Source organism: Neomonachus schauinslandi, chromosome 9, assembly GCF_002201575.2.
Source record: "Neomonachus schauinslandi chromosome 9, ASM220157v2, whole genome shotgun sequence".
NCBI classification, from domain to species: Eukaryota; Metazoa; Chordata; class Mammalia; order Carnivora; family Phocidae; genus Neomonachus; species Neomonachus schauinslandi.
The window spans coordinates 71,482,724-71,498,114 of NC_058411.1; the positions used below are offsets into that span (position 1 = coordinate 71,482,724).

Here is a 15,391-nt window from a genome sequence, read left to right on the forward strand (position 1 = left end):
CCTCTCCTGGGCAATTGGGGTGAGATTCCTGTTTTGCCAGAGATAGGCTGCTCTTAATTAGCCACGGGCAACTGTCTGTCCTTCCTGGGTGTTCCTTCTGCCCCTGCAGCTGGAGCCCCCCAGGTCTAGAAGAGGCTTAGATGCGGAGGGCTTGGGGTAAAGGGCCTGCCTGAGGTCAAAGATGATCCTGGGAGTCCCCAGCAGCAGAAAGAGAGGTCTGAGGAAACGGAGGTTCTGTGGCCAGATCATGGGACAGGGTAATGCAATTTAGGAAGATTTTCCAAGTGGCCTCAGCTTGACCACTTCCTCTTGCCTTTGCAGCTCTGGGCCTCGAAGGTAACCCCTTAGCTGGGTTGGGAGAGAGTGGCTGGGCTCTGTGGACCACTTCCCTGCCTCCATGGAGTAGGTATGCCCTCCTTCCCAGCTATGGCCCTGAATCCCCATTGTCCACCAAGAATAAACATATTCCTTTATGAAAAATACCGAAACCCCACATCACAGAAAACACCGGTTACAGGCATACTTTCCATTCACCTCTCTGAGAGAAGGCAGCCACACAAAGAATGTGAAACACCATTTATTCTTTGTGGAAAGGTTGAACAAGGTCAAAAATGTCCTTAGAGGGCACTGACCCAGCCCCGCCCTGCAGGTTCCTGGGGTCGGATGCCTCTGCCCCCCCCCACCCCCACCCTTCCCATGCCCCTTGTTAACAAAAAGGAACGATTTGAAGGGAATTCATATATAATAATTATAATAAAAATATACATTAAACAAAACAAAAAAAAACCCCAAACAAGACAAATTTAGCCGAACTGCCAGCACCGTTCACCCCCCACACTCCCACCCCCCCCACCCCCCCCACCCTGACATTCCTTCCCTCTCCCTGCCCCCACAGGGTCTCACTCTCCCAAGTCCCCGGTACCATGACCACCTCTGGTGGCCAGAGGAGACTTTGAATGGGTGGGCTGGGTGGGGGAGAGGAGGCAGGACACCGGAAGGATGGGCTGAGGGGCAGGGGCATCAGGAAGTGAGGGGCTAACCTGACGAGACCCACCCAGGCACCTGCCCCCTCACTGAAGCCAGCTGAGGCTGCTGAGCGCTGCCGCCCCTGGTCGCCTCCCTAATTAGATGGCCACCCTCATGAAGGTCCCAAGTCACCAGTCCCTGGATGTGTATCATCTCTGCTCCTTTCTCTGGGCTCCCCACCCTTCCCATACGTGTACTCTGGTTGGAGGAAGGGCACCAACGTGGAGTAGGTGTGCCTTTCTCCGGCCCTTCCTCAGAGCTCCGATAAAATATGCTCTCCCCTGGGTACCACAGCCCACCTTGTGGTGTCCCTGCTGGCCTGGCCTGCCCGGCCCCCAGCCCTCCACTCCCACTGCACCTCCCCCAGTTAGCCTTTTGGTCCTGTCCTATCCCCCTGACTGCTCTGCCCCTTGGTCCCTATCCCAGCTGCCTGCATTTGAGCAAGATTCTTTTTCTGTGGCCTTCAGGCTCACCCCCAGGGCTCCAGACAGTCTCTCTCCTTGCCCCCCACCCCCACCCCGGTAGCTGCAGCCCCTGGTCTCAGCTCCTCTAACCCTGACATCCCCAGCCAAGGCTGACATTTGTGGGGGTAGGACCGTCAAGGGTTTCTACAGCTCCTTATGGCTCAGGCTCCTGGGCAAGTTCTTGGGGCCAGGCGGGGCAGAGGCAGATCTTTGCTGCGTAGGGGACTGACTCTGAGCTTTCCTCCCAAGGTCTTAGGGTGGCTGTATGGCCCTCCCCAACCACCCCCCCCAACCGCTCCTACTCTCTCAGGGTCGGTCTCCCCCTCAACAAGATGAGATTCCTTTAAGCCAGAAAGAGTGTTAGGAGGTTGCCAATGGGGTGCACCCGGGGGCTTGTGGGGCTGGAGTGCCCAGGAGCCTCCTGAGGTCAGAGTTCAGAGGTTAAAGTTACGTCAGGGAAAGGAAAAGGAGCAGATGACCCCATCTGACCTTTGCCAGCGAGGTCTGAGGGTCCTGCCTTCAAGTGCAGAGCCAAGACATTCAGATGGGGCTGGACACACACCAAGCTACAGAGGCCCCTGGGCGGACAGGGGACCCATGGAGGGAAGAAGCAATGCCAGGGCTGAGGTTGAGAGAGGCGGTGGCGGGACAAAGAAGCAGGGAGGTGGGGGGCGGGGTGGGGAGGGGGGCCTGGGACAGGTGGGAGCGGCCCACCCACCACCACCTGCTGCCGCTGGCCGTCGGAGGCCAAGTCCTCGTGGTAGGAGTGGGCGGGCGGCAGTGGGGGTCAGACCTTGTCCAGCAGGGAGCGCTGGCAATACAGCAGTCGTTTTGGGGTCCCGTGGCGTCTGAAGAAGACGACGGCGAGCCCCACTGCCAGCACCAGGAGCAGCAGCAGCACGGGCAGAACCACAGCGGCCGCGCTCACCGCCCCGCTGCCCTCTTCGTCCACCTCGATGATGATCACCTCCGTCTCCTCCTCCGTCCCCTCGTCTGGCCGGCCGCCCGCCGCGGGGCAGCCCATCCAGTCCCGCAGGGCTGACTTGGGGTAGCCTGGCTCTACCTTCAGCTTCTGGTTGTTGAACTTCCAGTACTTGTTGCCCTTGTAGAAGTACGTGAAGACTGCAGGGGGCAGCAAGAAGGCGGCGGGTAAAAGCCACAGAGAGGGAAGAGCGGAAAGAAAATCTGTGAGTCCTGCGAGCCAGCTGAGTTCATCCCTCAGCCTCTGGGAACATCAGTGGCCTCAGCTGTAAACCGGGCTAGTTCTAGTACCAGGCTGGAAGGGCGCTGGGGCTTGGGGATCTGATGTGCGGAAAGCACTTTGCTCAGAGCCTGGCACAAGGCAAGGGTTCCCGCGTCCTTGTCAACACTGCTTTCCCGACCATACTGTCCTGTCCGGCTTGCCGCCCCTTCTCCCTTAGCCCGCTGTCCCCATCCTCCCCTCACGGACACCTCCCTCGCCCCTCACCTTCATCGCTGCCCATGAAGGACCCTCTGGGAGACTCAGGGATTCCTTCCCAGACCTTGATATTTTTGGGGTACTCGCTGTCCACTGCCCTGAGCTCCTCGTTGAAACGGTAGTACCTGGGGGAGAGGAGGGGAGGGGAAGCAGTCGGGCACTGGGCCTGTCCTCAGAGGGTAGCGGGGCCCAGGACTAAATTCACCAGTGAGCAAAGGGTGGCTACGGACAGGGCGCGGGACAGGGGTTTTGAGTAATGAGGGCCTGCAGCTGGAAGTGGCAGAAGGTGGGGGTGGATGGGAGGTCCCAGGCTGCAAGGAGCCGCCACTAGCCTTTAATGACAGTGCCTGGCAGCTGGGGTGGAGGCACGGTGCTGGGGGCAGGAGGCGCCAAATGACCAGGTCTGCAGTGGTGACCCGGTCACTTCCCACTCACTCGGCACCTAATGGAGGCTGTCTGTTGCTAGGCAACAGCAGAGGCTCAGGCAGCAACTAACTTGTCCAGGGAACCATCCCCGGGGTAGGTGGGTCTTTCTCCAGAATCGAGGGAATCTGGTGGTGGTGTCTGAGGGGGGAGGCCTGGGGCCAAGGGGCTGAGGTCTCACTTGTTTCCCCGGAAGAAGTAGGTCTTTCCATTGGGCATCCAGAAGAGAGCGGCATCAATTTTGTCAGTAGGCAGTCCTCGGCCCAGCTCCTTGATGTGCTTGGGGTAGCCAGGTTCCAGGGAAGCTTCATCGAACACCCAGTGCTTGTCTCCTGCAGAGGAGAAAGGAGGGCAGGATCAGGGTTCCCCTGGGGCTCTTGGGTCTTCGGAGGAGTTGAGTGGAACCCACTCCTCCCAGAAGACTCTTCCCATGGCCAGAGAACGTGGGCAGAATGCCTGGTTACCTTTGAAGAAGACAAACTTGCCATCTTTCCTCTCGTAGGCAGTGTTGATAGATGCAGGCAGGCCCCGCCAGAACTGTCCGATGGGCATGGGGTATCCATCCATCACTTGGTTATTCCTTACCCTCCAGAACCAGCGCTCCTAGAAGGCGTCGAGGTGGGGACAGTACATTCTGTCTTATAGCTAGTCCTCTGGCTTGGTCCCCAAAGCTTCCCACTGTCTCAGTTCTAGTTCTCAGTCCTCCTGTTGCTGTTTCCACCCAGCCTGCTGGGCTTAGAGCCCTCCCATCCCCCACAGCGGCCCCCTTCTTCCTCTCACCTTGAAGACAAACATCTCCCCTCGGAGCACAGCCACGGTGTCAAAGTTCCCGTCACAGATGTTGGGCCCATAGGTGGGGTTTTTGGGCTTATCGGGGACAGAGGGCCTGGAGGTCGTCCTGGGTTGAGGGGGCATCTTGGTGGGGGACCCTGACTGACTCCCTGGTGTAGAGAACATGAGAGGCACTTCAGACTTTGTGGCTCAGAGGGGGAGGACAGAACAGGCGTATGGGCAGACAATCCCCTTGGAAAGGTGTGGATGGCCCTTTGCAGGGAGGCTGAAGCAATCAGGTGGGAAAGGACAGGAAAGGTGGACTCAAAAGTGGGAGAAGAATAAAACATGTAGAAGAAATAATGTAAAAAAAAGAAAAAAGTGGGAGTGGGTGGTGGGTGGAGGCAGGGTCAGGTGAGGTTGGGGGCAGACCGTAGGGCGTGGGGGAAGGGAAGGGATGCACAGGTCAGAGAGACCAGGAGGGGAGAAGGAGCAGATGTGGGCATAGATTACTCGCCGTAAAGTTGCTGGATGCCCCGGCGGTCATCATCGGGCAGCACGAAGTTCTCTGTGTCCATCCACTGGTAAAAGGGCGCCATGATGGCCGAGGGATCGTTGGAATGCTCAAGGCCCAGGGCATGGCCCAGCTCGTGCACAGCCACCAGAAAGATGTCATTCCCTGGAGTGATGGGGAGGATGATGAGGGCAGCCTGGGTCCCTTCCCTCAGACTCCCTGCTTTCCCACCAGAGGCTTCGTTTTCACACCTGAGCCTGCTTGTCATGTTTTCTACCCCAAAAGCCACAAAGCCAGTCAGCAATCTATTCTGGATGGAGGTGAGAGGGTGCTCTGGGGCCAGATACCAATCCCAGGAAGGCGTGTATTAAGGGAAGTTGAGGTCCCATCTGGGCCCCAGGTTCTCCCAGGAGCTAGAGGTGACATTTGCCCAGAGAAGTGGGAAGTCTTTGACTGGGAAGTCAATTATTGGGTGACAAAGGGACCAGATATAAGTGGAGCAAAATAAGAATCCTGCTTTCACTGGAAGTCAGACTAGATCTTTGTAGCCCAGAGACTTGGGGGTTTGAGGTTTGGGGAGGAGGCAGGAGAACCACCCCCACTAAAAATGGTCACTGACACTCCCCAAAATAAATGAGTCCCAGGGCTACTTCGCTCACCATTCAGATCCTCATTCCTGACAGTCCAGGGCTCGGCAGAGTCAAAGTGAGTGTCCCCTCCGATGTTGGGGCCCGGGAAATAGGCATGGGCCAGGAAGCCACCCTCGCCATCAAAAGGTGTGCTGTCACCATGGAAACCCTCAGCGAAGAAGATCATGATGTCTGCCTGCTTCTCATGGCCCTCTCGGATATAGGCATAGGGCACCTCTCGGAAACGAAGTGGTGTGGCGCTCTCCCACACACGGAATGCCTTGCGAATGGCCTCGAATGTGGCATACTCGCCCACCTTGGGGGTGTAATTCTGGATGCTGAGGTCCAGCCACATGGGGAGAGGATGGGAGTGCATTAGGATCACAACCGATGCAATTCTCCTTCTCTGTACTTTCCCAGGTCTGACTGAACCACCCAGCCACCTTTGCTGCCTGGCTCTTCCTGCTGCCTCGTGCGGGATGCCTCTGCCCCAAGAACTGAGGGCTCAGGGGCCCCCCAGGCTTCGGCTTTCTGGCCCTGGGGTGCACCCCCCACAGGCTGCACCTTCCTGCAGGATTACAGCCACATTCCTCCCCACTCCCAAGGATGCTTCACAGGGATAGAGGTGAGTAGGACAGGAGGCCTCTGAGTCTGTTAGCACAACTGATAGGGAGGGTGACCCTGATGTGAGAAAGGCAACTTGCCTGCTGGACTCACCAGAAAGTGATCTCATTATGCTGCCATTTGAGGCCCTGGATGGCATAGCGCTTCCTTCGAACATTGGCCTTGATCTCAGCCCCGAACTTATCGGGAACACCACAGCGGGGACGCCTCATGGCCCTAGGCAGTGAGGACTGTGGTCAGGGCAGCATATTAAAGAGAAAGGTCTTCAGAGGAGAGGGGAAGTGCCTGGCCTCGGAAGGGCCAAGGTTACGGGGTCAGGGTGAATAGGAGAGGGTGGGGACCAGCGTCTGACCAGCGTGTGGGGTTCGGGGAGGGGGCAGGAGTCAGGCGTGCAGGTAGCAATGTCCCTGTGCTCAGTGTTGTCGCTGGGTGCCACGCAGGATTCCTGCCAGGGTCTAGCACTTACTTCATGGTGTCTGCATCAGCCTTGCCCGTCACGCGCAGACCATAGAACTTCTGCATGGCAGCGATGGCAGCTGAGAAGGACTGGGGGGAGCGCTGTGTGTGCGTGCGCAGATCCCCGGGGGGCAGATAGCCATACTGCTGCAGCCAGGCCTGCAGAGAGAGGAGTGTGGCTTCGAGCATCTCCACTTGGCCCGAGGGGAGCCTCGGCCTCCCCCTGGTATCTGGCATGCACCCTTGGCTTAGGAGGAAAGGGCAACAAGCTCCCAGCCTGGCTCTGGCAGTGGGGCTGGAGGAGTTCCCAGGTTGGACCTGAACTCTGGCCCAGGCCCCAGTATGACTTGTCCTCTCGGGGCTGTGGGCTCAAACAGGGGTGGGGAGCCACGGCTCTGGACTTTGGCTATAACTCTTGAGAATGGGAGCCCAGAGGGCTTAACTGAGTCCTAGGATGTCTTCTCAGAGCTGAGATTCCTTCCAGTACTTTCCTCCTCTGTGTCAGTGTTCTTGTAAATATAGCATGTCCTACCTGCGAGAGGGTTGTTCTCATGATGGGTGGAGGCAGGGAGGCTGAGGGGGCTCTCTTTTGGTCCTGGTATGAGACCCTCTTGGGACAGGGATGCCATGCCTCCAGGACCCTCACAGCTGATATCTTTTTAGAAAGGAGAGTGCGGAACAGGAGCTAGGGCTGAGGCTGGCTGCTGAGACCGGAAGCTGGGACCTTTGAAAGTGGTGGGGGTGTGATCCAGCCACAGAGCTAGGATCCTGCCTCTGTCCGCATCCAAGCGCCTGACCTAGGGCTTGCGTCCTAAAGGCCCATTTGAGGTTCTCAGTAGAGGGAGTGGGAGATGGGGGTAGTGGTAGAGACTCGGTGACAGTATTGTACTTGAGGTATGTTGTGAATTGTTCATAATATAAAGGCTGGCATATTGCCTTAACGTAAAGTTAGGTTTTCAGTATTTGATTGAAAGGCACATAGAATATGGCCTTTATTGCAAGAACAATGGAGTATTTTCCTAAAGCCTGAAAAGTAAAATGAGCCAAGTTATATATGGAATATGAAAATACTCGGATTCTCCAGTGGAGATACTACTTTGGTCCCTGCTCCAGCTTCGCCTTCCTCAGGAGTTCAGAGGGGGCCTGCAGGTTGCCTAGGATGGAAGCTCGGAGCGTAGAGGCCGCCGCTGGGTGCCACAACCCCTATCCCAGGTCGTCAGGATGGATCTTCCCGAGGCCCTTCACCTCTAGGCCCAGGCCCTGGGGGCGGAGCAGTGCTCCTGCACTGGGGCTGGGGGTGATTCAGGAGCAGCTGACCGGGGACATGTGCCCGCGAGGACAAGAATTGCAACAGGGTTCTGGGAAGTGATCCCCCAAGGCTGATGGGAGTTAGGGCCCGAGATGTAAACAACCCAGCCTTTCCCCAGCCGATGGGCCTGGCCAGAACAACCTTAGCACTCCCCGCCTCTGAGAGCGCCTCCTCAGGGGTAGAGGAGGGAGCCAAGCTTAACCTCTGGCAGAGCACGTGGGAGCAGAGCGGGGTGCTGCATACCTGGTTGCTGTCCGCAGGCCCTGCAGACGTGCCCTGACCTGTGCTGGCTGATGCCACAGCCAGTGGCCTGGGAGTACTTGGGCACGCGGAAAACCCCCTTTGCCCTTAGCCTCACCTGTGGGGCACACACCCCGCAGGCTCATGACCCCTGGTCGGGGAGCGGCTGCTTCAGCTTTGGAGAAGGATGGGAGTGGCCTACTCCTGGAGCTGGAAGTCAGGAGGACTTAAGTCAGGCCCCCTCAACCCTCGGGGAACGAAACTGAGGGGAATTCTCTGAGGGCAGAATGACAGAATGGAGGGTGGCAGAGACGTGGGGAGATCCACATCCAGGAGCTCTGGGATAAATCCCTCTCCCTGATGAGTCTTTCAAGAAAGTAGGCAGGTCTAAATATTCACACCCACAACGTCCACCCCATATACAAAAGAGAAAAATGGAGACTTGTGGGAATCAGAGATCTCGGAGTCTGAGCGAGACTTAGGCAAGAAAGGGACTTCCCTGCAGTCAAGAGAGCCTCGAGGCCTGGAAAGGAAGTGCCCCCATCCCTCTCCTCCCAGGCCTAGGCTCTGAGCAAAGCAAGAACCACAGAGAAGACTAGGAGGTGAGGTAGGAACCACAGAAGAGAGGACTCTTGTGTCTGCGGCTGGGTGGGGGGGAAGGGCCAAGTGCCAGACAGGCCTCGGGAGGAGAGGGCTGTCCTGGAGCTGGTGCAGGACTCTGGAGGCCTGGTGGGAGGGACCCGGCTGCCTGAGGCCTGGCTACCCCAGCTCACCCTCTAGATTGGCCTGGAGAGGGAGCAACTATGTTAGGTCAAAAAACTCAGTTGGCTGGCTTTGTCTTGGAAAACTGAGTGGTCTGGAGGTATTCCCTTAGGGGAGAAGTCCAGAGAACCCCTCCCACCTCTGGCCTAGGAGTCCTGGAGAAGGTGGGTGGGTTGGGGGGAAACTTTGGCAAACTCCAGCAGGCCCTGGATGGGAGCCTCTGGGCCTGTTCCTCCCTCCTTCTGCCTCCCACCCCTCCGTGGCCCAGAAGCAAATGGTGGTTCTGGCACTGGGACTGCCCATGACCCACTTAAAACAGAGCCAGGGCTGCCGCCCCTCCCCTAGGGGGCCTAGTGGGGCAGGGGAGGGAAGGCAGGGCAGGCAAAGTTGGCAGTGGGCAGCCCCCAGATGCCCAGGCTTCTTTTGTTAGGAGCTCTCCTTGCAGGCCTCCGATGAAGACTCCAGGCTCCAGGCAGGGGAGAGGATGCCCCCTCCTGCTGGACTGTGTCAGGCTTAGCCCCAGGGCAGATCTGCACTCTCCCTGGTCACCCCCACTCCTAGGGCCACGCTTTGCTTCTCAGCCTCAGATCCCTTCGGGACAGAGAGAGTGTGTTCTTTCTGGAGATGTTTCCTCCGAGGGTGGGTCCAGGGCCAGGACCAAGAGGGAGGAAGCCAAGTCCAGATCCCTTCCCCCTTCTGGGGCCCTTCCCGGCCCCTCCCGACCGCACCCAGGCCCTGCCGGGCTGAGTGGGTTGGGATGGCCCAAAATAAGAAGCTGATCAAATTCGTCTCCCACCTTCACCCCAAAATAAGAGAGAGAGAGTGAGAGAGAGGAAAAACCTCCCCAGACAACTCCCACGCGGCTTCCTCCCGGGCCGGTGGGACAGCGTCGGGGAATGGGTTGGGGGGGCGACCGAGGCAGTCGAGACACGTGCGGGTGCCCTGGGCCCGGCCCTCTCCCCACTCCCCAGTGCGATGCCCTCAGTCTCCCTGCAATTAACACAGAAAAGCCATTAAGAAAAGCAACTAGAAGAGCCTAAAGGCGCCGCTGGGGGGGTGGTGGTGGTGGTGGTGGTGGTGGTGAGGGGGGCAGAGGGAGGAGGCGGCCTCCGGGCCGAACCCCCGGCTCACAAGGAGAGCTTTGTGTGTACGGAAAGGCGGCCAGGGCGCCAGCTCCGCGACCTTCGACGCCAGGGCTCCGGGCCGCGACACAGAGGGGTCGGCGCGGAGAGGCGGGGGGGGGTGGGGGCCGGGGCGGCTCGGCCGTCCAGCCCCGACCCCACCTGGCGGCGGCCGCAGCCGCCAAGGGCCCGGACCGCCCGGGAGGCGCGCAGCGTGGGGGGCCCCGGAGCCGCGGCGCCGTCCACCCGAGTCTTCCCCGGCCGGCGGGCGCGGGCGGGAGAGCGCTGGAGGGCTGGAAAGTTGAAGAAACAACGGACTCGCGCACAGGACAAGAAACCAGGGCAGAGCCGGGGCTGAGCGGAGTCCAAGTATTTAGCAAGCTCCCTCCTGGTTCTGGAGCTGAGCTCAGAGCCCGGGGGGACCGGGGAGGGTGCGGGTGGGCCCCAGCTGTAAAGCTCTTCCCAGGAAAGGACTGGGAAAGCAAGTCGGCGGCGGCGGCGGCGGGTGGGAGGGGGGCTGGCAGGGGGAGGCAGAAGTTGGATCGACTTGGAAGTTTGGAGCTGAGGAGGGAAAGGAAAGGGAGGGGGTTGCTGCGGGCTGGAGCGGCCGAGATCCCGAGCGCCCTGCTCTCCAAAGAGGGGGCTGTCCCCTTGGAGACCCCCGGCTCGCCTCCCCGGCGGGCGCGACTGCCGGCAGGGCCGGGGAGCTCACTTACTTCGGGGCTGAAGCTGCTTTGGGCCGAGCTGAGGGAGGCGAACGCGGTGGCGAGCGTGAGCAGGGGGAGCAGCAGACCGCCGGTGGGCCGTGGGGCAGGAGACATGGTCCGCGACCGTCCCGGCAGCCAGCCGTGCGGGCTCCGCGGCGGGGGCCCAAGCCCTGGGGTCGCGCCGCCACTCCCTTGGGGCGCCTTTGTCTTCGGTGGGCACTGAATTTGGATTCCTCGAGCGCTGTCCGCTTGGAGATGAGGGGATTGTTCTTGAAAGCGCCTGTTTGCTCGTCCCCTCTTTCCCGTTTTTTGATCTTTCTTCTGCTTAGTCTGCGAACTGCATCGCGAGCCCTCTCTCACTCCTCTGGTCCCTCCCTTCTCCCACAGCCTCTCCGCCCCCGCGCCAATGCCCTCCTTTCCCGTGCGGACGTGGTTGTTTCAGCCTGAATCCAATTACAGCCAAGAGCCGGGTAAAAAAAAATCCCTAAGTTGCCTTTCTGTGGTGGAGGCTGCCATCTGCAGGGATTGAGGCCACAGCTAAGGACGGGGGTCTGGGGTGGGTGGGGGGGGACCCAGGGGATGGGATGTGGGAGACTTTCTCCCCCTAAGCATATTTTAGGTGGCTTGATTCCTCTGGCATTCAGCGTTTGTTTCACCTCAGAGTGGAAGTACGGGGAGGCTCAGCGGCTGGGGCAGATAAGTTCAGAGTCTGGGATGCTGCTGGTAGGGGTCTTCCATGTCCACCACACCTGGGTTGGAGATTGTCTGCTGGGACCTGTGGCTCCACCAAATTGAAACTATGCCCCTTGTTCTGGAGAACCACCTCCATCCCTCTCCTGCTCAAAACCTGCAACAGTAACAAAACCCAACTACCCATCAATCAGCTCCACAACCACGCTGGTCCCATCCTTGTGGAAAAGACAAATGCACTCCCTTAATTATCATCATTTGCAATCTGGCTGCTCCTTAAACTGGCTGGGGAGGAAGGAGGTGCAAGGCCATGGAATGTGGGGAAAGGCAAATCAAGTTCAGGGAAACTGTTAGACAAGAGAGATTGGGAGTTCAGACTTTGGGGTTTAGTTTCCCCTCCACAGTGGAAAAAGGCAATTCCTTGAGGTAGTAAAATCTTCAGGGACTGCCTAAACAAGAGAACAAAAGGTGGAGATATGCAGGGCAGGGGGAGAACCAGGGCAGGGGGAGGGAGAGCTGAAGCTGACAGTGGGGAAGAGAGACAGATAAGAGGCTGGGAGCTAGATCTGGAAAAGCAGCCCAAAAGAAGCAGGAAAAGTGTGGGAGACAGAAAACTCGACCATCAGCGAAATCTAAGATCCCAGAATTGCATTGGTCAGCGAGAGAGGAAGGAGGTAGTGGGGGTAAGAAGGGAGGGAAAGAAAGCAAGGGAAGGCATAAAGGAGGCTGGACAGAATTTAGGTCAGGTGGGAAGCTCCAGTAATACTAGAGATCCAGGAACTATTACAAGTTTGTGGCAGGAAAATGGAAAGAAAGCCCAGTGCTCTATATTGCAATGGGAGCAGAGGCCCTTTTCTCCCAGAATCCATGATCAATAATGGGAAAGGTTTCCCTGGGTCCTGGGCAGCTTCCGGGTTTGTGGGCGATATATGATGGATATTGGGTACCCATGCCACAGTGACCGATTGGGGGCTGAGCCCCTCCAGGGCTCCCCTACACAAATTGGGGTCGAGAGGTACAGGCCTCTCTCTGACCAGGCTCTGGAATTCAGCCAGAACAACAGAAACCTCAGGATCTAACTCTTCAGCAGACACGCAACACCCAAGTCTGGTTCTTCCCATGTCAGCCTTCCCCGCGGGGGTATCCTCTTGGGCCCTGTATCTGAAGTTTAGGGAAACTGACACCAGTTGCTTGCCAAGAAATGGACCTCAACCCGAAAGCCTTTTCCATCAAAACATTTATTAAATGAGTAACTGCATTCAGCCTGAGCTGTGTACGGGCTGTTAAAGGCTTGAGTGCCTAGCTAAAACCAGGGGAGCTGCTACCCCTTTTCCATGTTCGCAGAGCAGCTACTGTTCACAGCTGGGCCAGTCCTATGGCCTGCAAAGGGGGTAAGTATCCCAGAGCAGGATTCCACTGAACTGGAATGGGGCCAGGGATGAGGGCACTAGGCCAACTCCTCCAGGCAGTGATCTGACAGGCGGTTCTTCCCAGTGTCCAAGCTCTTGTGCTCTGAAGATAGATGGGCAACGTGAAGGCTCTCTCTCCTGGCTGGGATGAGGCATGCAGGTGATAGAGAAGAAAACCAGAGAGAGGCTGGGAAAGGGAGACAGGAACTGCTTTTATGGACTTGGTCATGGGTTCTGCAGGAGAGCCCCTTTGGGTTTAAGAGCATTTTTCTGCTTCCTTTCTTCTTCCTGCAACTTCTCCTGCTGCCTAAGCTGCCATGCCTGTAATCCAGCATCCATTTCCTGTGACAGCAGTACAACTCGTCTCTGAAACAGACAGGAAAACAGGGTGGATAACATCTGGGGCTTGAGCTCTGCACCATATATCCTTTCACTCACAGATCAAAGCCAGAGGTTTCAGCTGGAAAATGACACTGCTGACTGGGGAAGGGGACCGGGTCCTGGGATGGGAAGCAGGAGGAGGCAAAATGCAGGGCAGAACAGCTACTACTCGTTCCGGCCCTGGGAGTGCCCCACTCTCTTCCTCCCTTCTCGCAGTACCATAAAAACCTCTAGCTGTTAAAACGCTGGTGTAGAGGGTACATGTGAGCTTAGGTGTCAGCACAGCTCAAGCCAAATTAAAATGTAAATTTTTTCCCTCCAAGTACACACAGGTTGCCCTGACTGGGGCTCTAGCCACTCACTGCAAACTTCTCCCTTTGGGCTTTTCTTCGAAGCTGGCCTTTCATTGGAGGTGCAGGGCGGCCATCTGTAGATGGAAGTGAAGAAAAAGACAGATATTAGAGATGGCTGGCAGCACCCTGTGAAGGCACTGGAATAGGAACAAGGGAAGAACCGGTCTCTAGTTCCTCTCTCCCATTTCACAGCTGTGGTGGCTTCGTTCTCCAAAAACCCATCCCTCAGTGTCAAGGGTAAGGTATGCCAAGAATAAGCTCTGAGGCATACTCCTAACTCTATTTCACTTACCCGTCGTTATCCTGGAATGGTCCTTTGCAGTGCTGAATCTCTTGTTTTATCTCCCCCCCCCCCCAAAGTTTTTATTTATTTGAGAGAGAGAGCGTGCAGGAGGAGGGGCAGAGGGAGAGGGAGAAAATCTCAAGCAGACTCCCCACTGAGTGCAGAGCCTGACTTGGGGCTCAGTCTGGGACTTAATCTTAAGATCTCGACCTTGAGATCATGACCTAAACCAAAATCAAGAGTCTAATGCTTAACTGACTGAGCCACCCAGGTGCCCCTCTCCTGTTTTATCTTTGGAAACCCTCCACTCAGGCAATCTGATCACTGTTCTACTCATCATGAGTCTTTGCTAACTTCCATCTCACTCCTCAACGAAATGCTCTCTTTTCCTTTCCTTTCAGCCCAGTTCTTGTCCTTAGGCCCCCCCCTAAAGCTCTATCTGCCCAGAAACCCTACTCTGACCTCTTCAACTCTGTTACCCCTCTCCTGAAAGAAGTGCCTATTGGGGCACCTGGGTGGCTCAGTAAGCATCTGCCTTAGGCTCACAATCCTGGAGTCCCTGGATGGAGCTCACTGCATCAGCCTCCCTGCTCAGCAGGAAGTCTGCTTTTCCCTCTCCCTCTGCCCCTCCCCCTGCTTGTGGTCTCTGTGGCTCTCTTTCTCTTAAATAAATAAATAAAATCTTTAAAAAAAAGTGCCTACCAATGATTTAATATTCATCTATTTGCCTTGGGACATTTATTGTACTATTGGTTTTTTGCTTCATTTGGCCACCTCAAATTCTTTTGGAAAGGGGTAGAGCAATGAAGTATTATTATTTTTTAAGATTTTATTTACTTGAGAGAGAGACAGCACACCTGCGGGAGACAGCACGAGTAGGGGGAGGGGCAGAGGGAGAAGCAGACTCCTGCTGAGCAGGGAGCTCAATCCCAGGACCCCGAGATCATGACCTGAGCCAAAGGCAGACGCTTAACCGGTTGAGCCACCCAGGCACCCCTATTATTTAATTTTTAAAATGTCCATGCTGTTTTCTCAGCTAGACTTTCACAGACTATGTCCCTAGGTTTCACTGTAGTACAGTGTAAGCACATAAGCACATCCTACAAATTCCAGAAATACCTGCTGACTTGGTGAAAAATGCAGTACCTGACCTGAAGTCGTTTATAATGAAGATGAAGAAAAAGGACACTTACTTTCTACAAAATAAGAAACAGTGAAAACTGTGCCCAAAAGTTTTGTGGAAACTGAGAGATACAATTAAGTAACATGTCCAAGACCACAATGTCAGCAAGTACAGAAGCCTGAATTAAGAATCAATTCCAGAGTCTTTCCAATATTCCATACTACTTTTAGGAGATGCTGGGTTTCCCGCAGTAAGTAACAAGTGGAAAAAATCTTTACCATCCTTCTGAGGATCATACTCCTAGAGAATCCAATAGGGTATTAGTATCCAGGTCTCTGTCCTGTTGAAGGGGGCCTTGCCCCTACCCAGTTCTAGTCCTTGCTTTGCTATTACCTAGCTGTGTGATCACAGGAACTCTGAGGTCTCAATTTTCCCACCTGTAAATTGGAGTCCCACATTGGCAGTGGGGAGTGGCTTCAACTTTTCTAAGATCCCTCCCTTCTAGGGGTAATACCTATTTTTTCTTTCTTTCCTTTTCCTTCCTTTTTTTAATCCCCCCTAAGTAAAGAGAAGAAACTTTTCTGAAAGGAGCCCTCCATCCTCAATCCTCACCCTTCTTTTTTTTTTTTTTTTTTTTTTTTTTTTTT

At 56.2% G+C, this 15,391-nt stretch overlaps 2 protein-coding genes across 5 annotated transcripts in view; both read right to left on the reverse strand.

Annotated features, from left to right (window-relative positions):
- Window positions 1-876: 876 nt before the first annotated feature.
- Window positions 877-10,869, reverse strand: MMP14 (matrix metallopeptidase 14). Of its 2 annotated transcripts, none has more exons than XM_021695783.2 (10): window positions 10,515-10,869; window positions 6,377-6,525; window positions 6,004-6,126; window positions 5,317-5,624; window positions 4,661-4,822; window positions 4,153-4,313; window positions 3,837-3,975; window positions 3,554-3,704; window positions 2,959-3,074; window positions 877-2,612 (listed from the first exon to the last, which is right to left on the reverse strand). In XM_021695783.2, exons 1-10 carry the CDS (start codon window positions 10,617-10,619, stop codon window positions 2,278-2,280), a joined length of 1,749 nt encoding a protein of 582 aa, XP_021551458.1. In that variant the 5' UTR covers window positions 10,620-10,869; the 3' UTR covers window positions 877-2,277. The 2 variants fall into 2 exon arrangements, with proteins under 2 accessions (XP_021551458.1, XP_044774396.1); XM_044918461.1 differs by having other exon boundaries at window positions 4,153-4,309; window positions 4,657-4,822.
- Window positions 10,870-12,417: 1,548 nt separating this feature from the next.
- The window catches only part of MRPL52 (mitochondrial ribosomal protein L52), a 4,234-nt gene continuing 1,260 nt past the window's right edge, over window positions 12,418-15,391 (reverse strand). For 2 of the 3 annotated variants that reach the window (XM_021695406.1, XM_021695407.1), the window contains exons 4-5: window positions 13,348-13,412; window positions 12,418-12,970 (exon numbers count right to left, since the gene is read on the reverse strand). In XM_021695406.1, coding sequence (XP_021551081.1) covers window positions 12,830-12,970; window positions 13,348-13,412 — 206 coding nt within the window. In that variant the 3' untranslated portion in view covers window positions 12,418-12,829. Of the gene's footprint in view, window positions 12,971-13,340; window positions 13,413-15,391 lie in introns of all 3 variants that reach the window. The other variant, XM_044917961.1, reaches the window with a different exon arrangement.

Excerpts from the sequence above, each read along its gene's own strand:
- MMP14 (XM_021695783.2), bottom strand. The coding sequence starts at position 10,619 with ATGTCTCCTGCCCCACGGCCCACCGGCGGTCTGCTGCTCCCCCTGCTC. Across the intron at positions 6,526-10,514 it reads AAAGCAGCTTCAGCCCCGAA|GCCTGGCTGCAGCAGTATGG; the intron begins GTAAGTGAGCTC and ends CTCTCTCTGCAG. Across the intron at positions 4,314-4,660 it reads GGGCATCCAGCAACTTTACG|GGAGTCAGTCAGGGTCCCCC; the intron begins GCGAGTAATCTA and ends TCTCTACACCAG.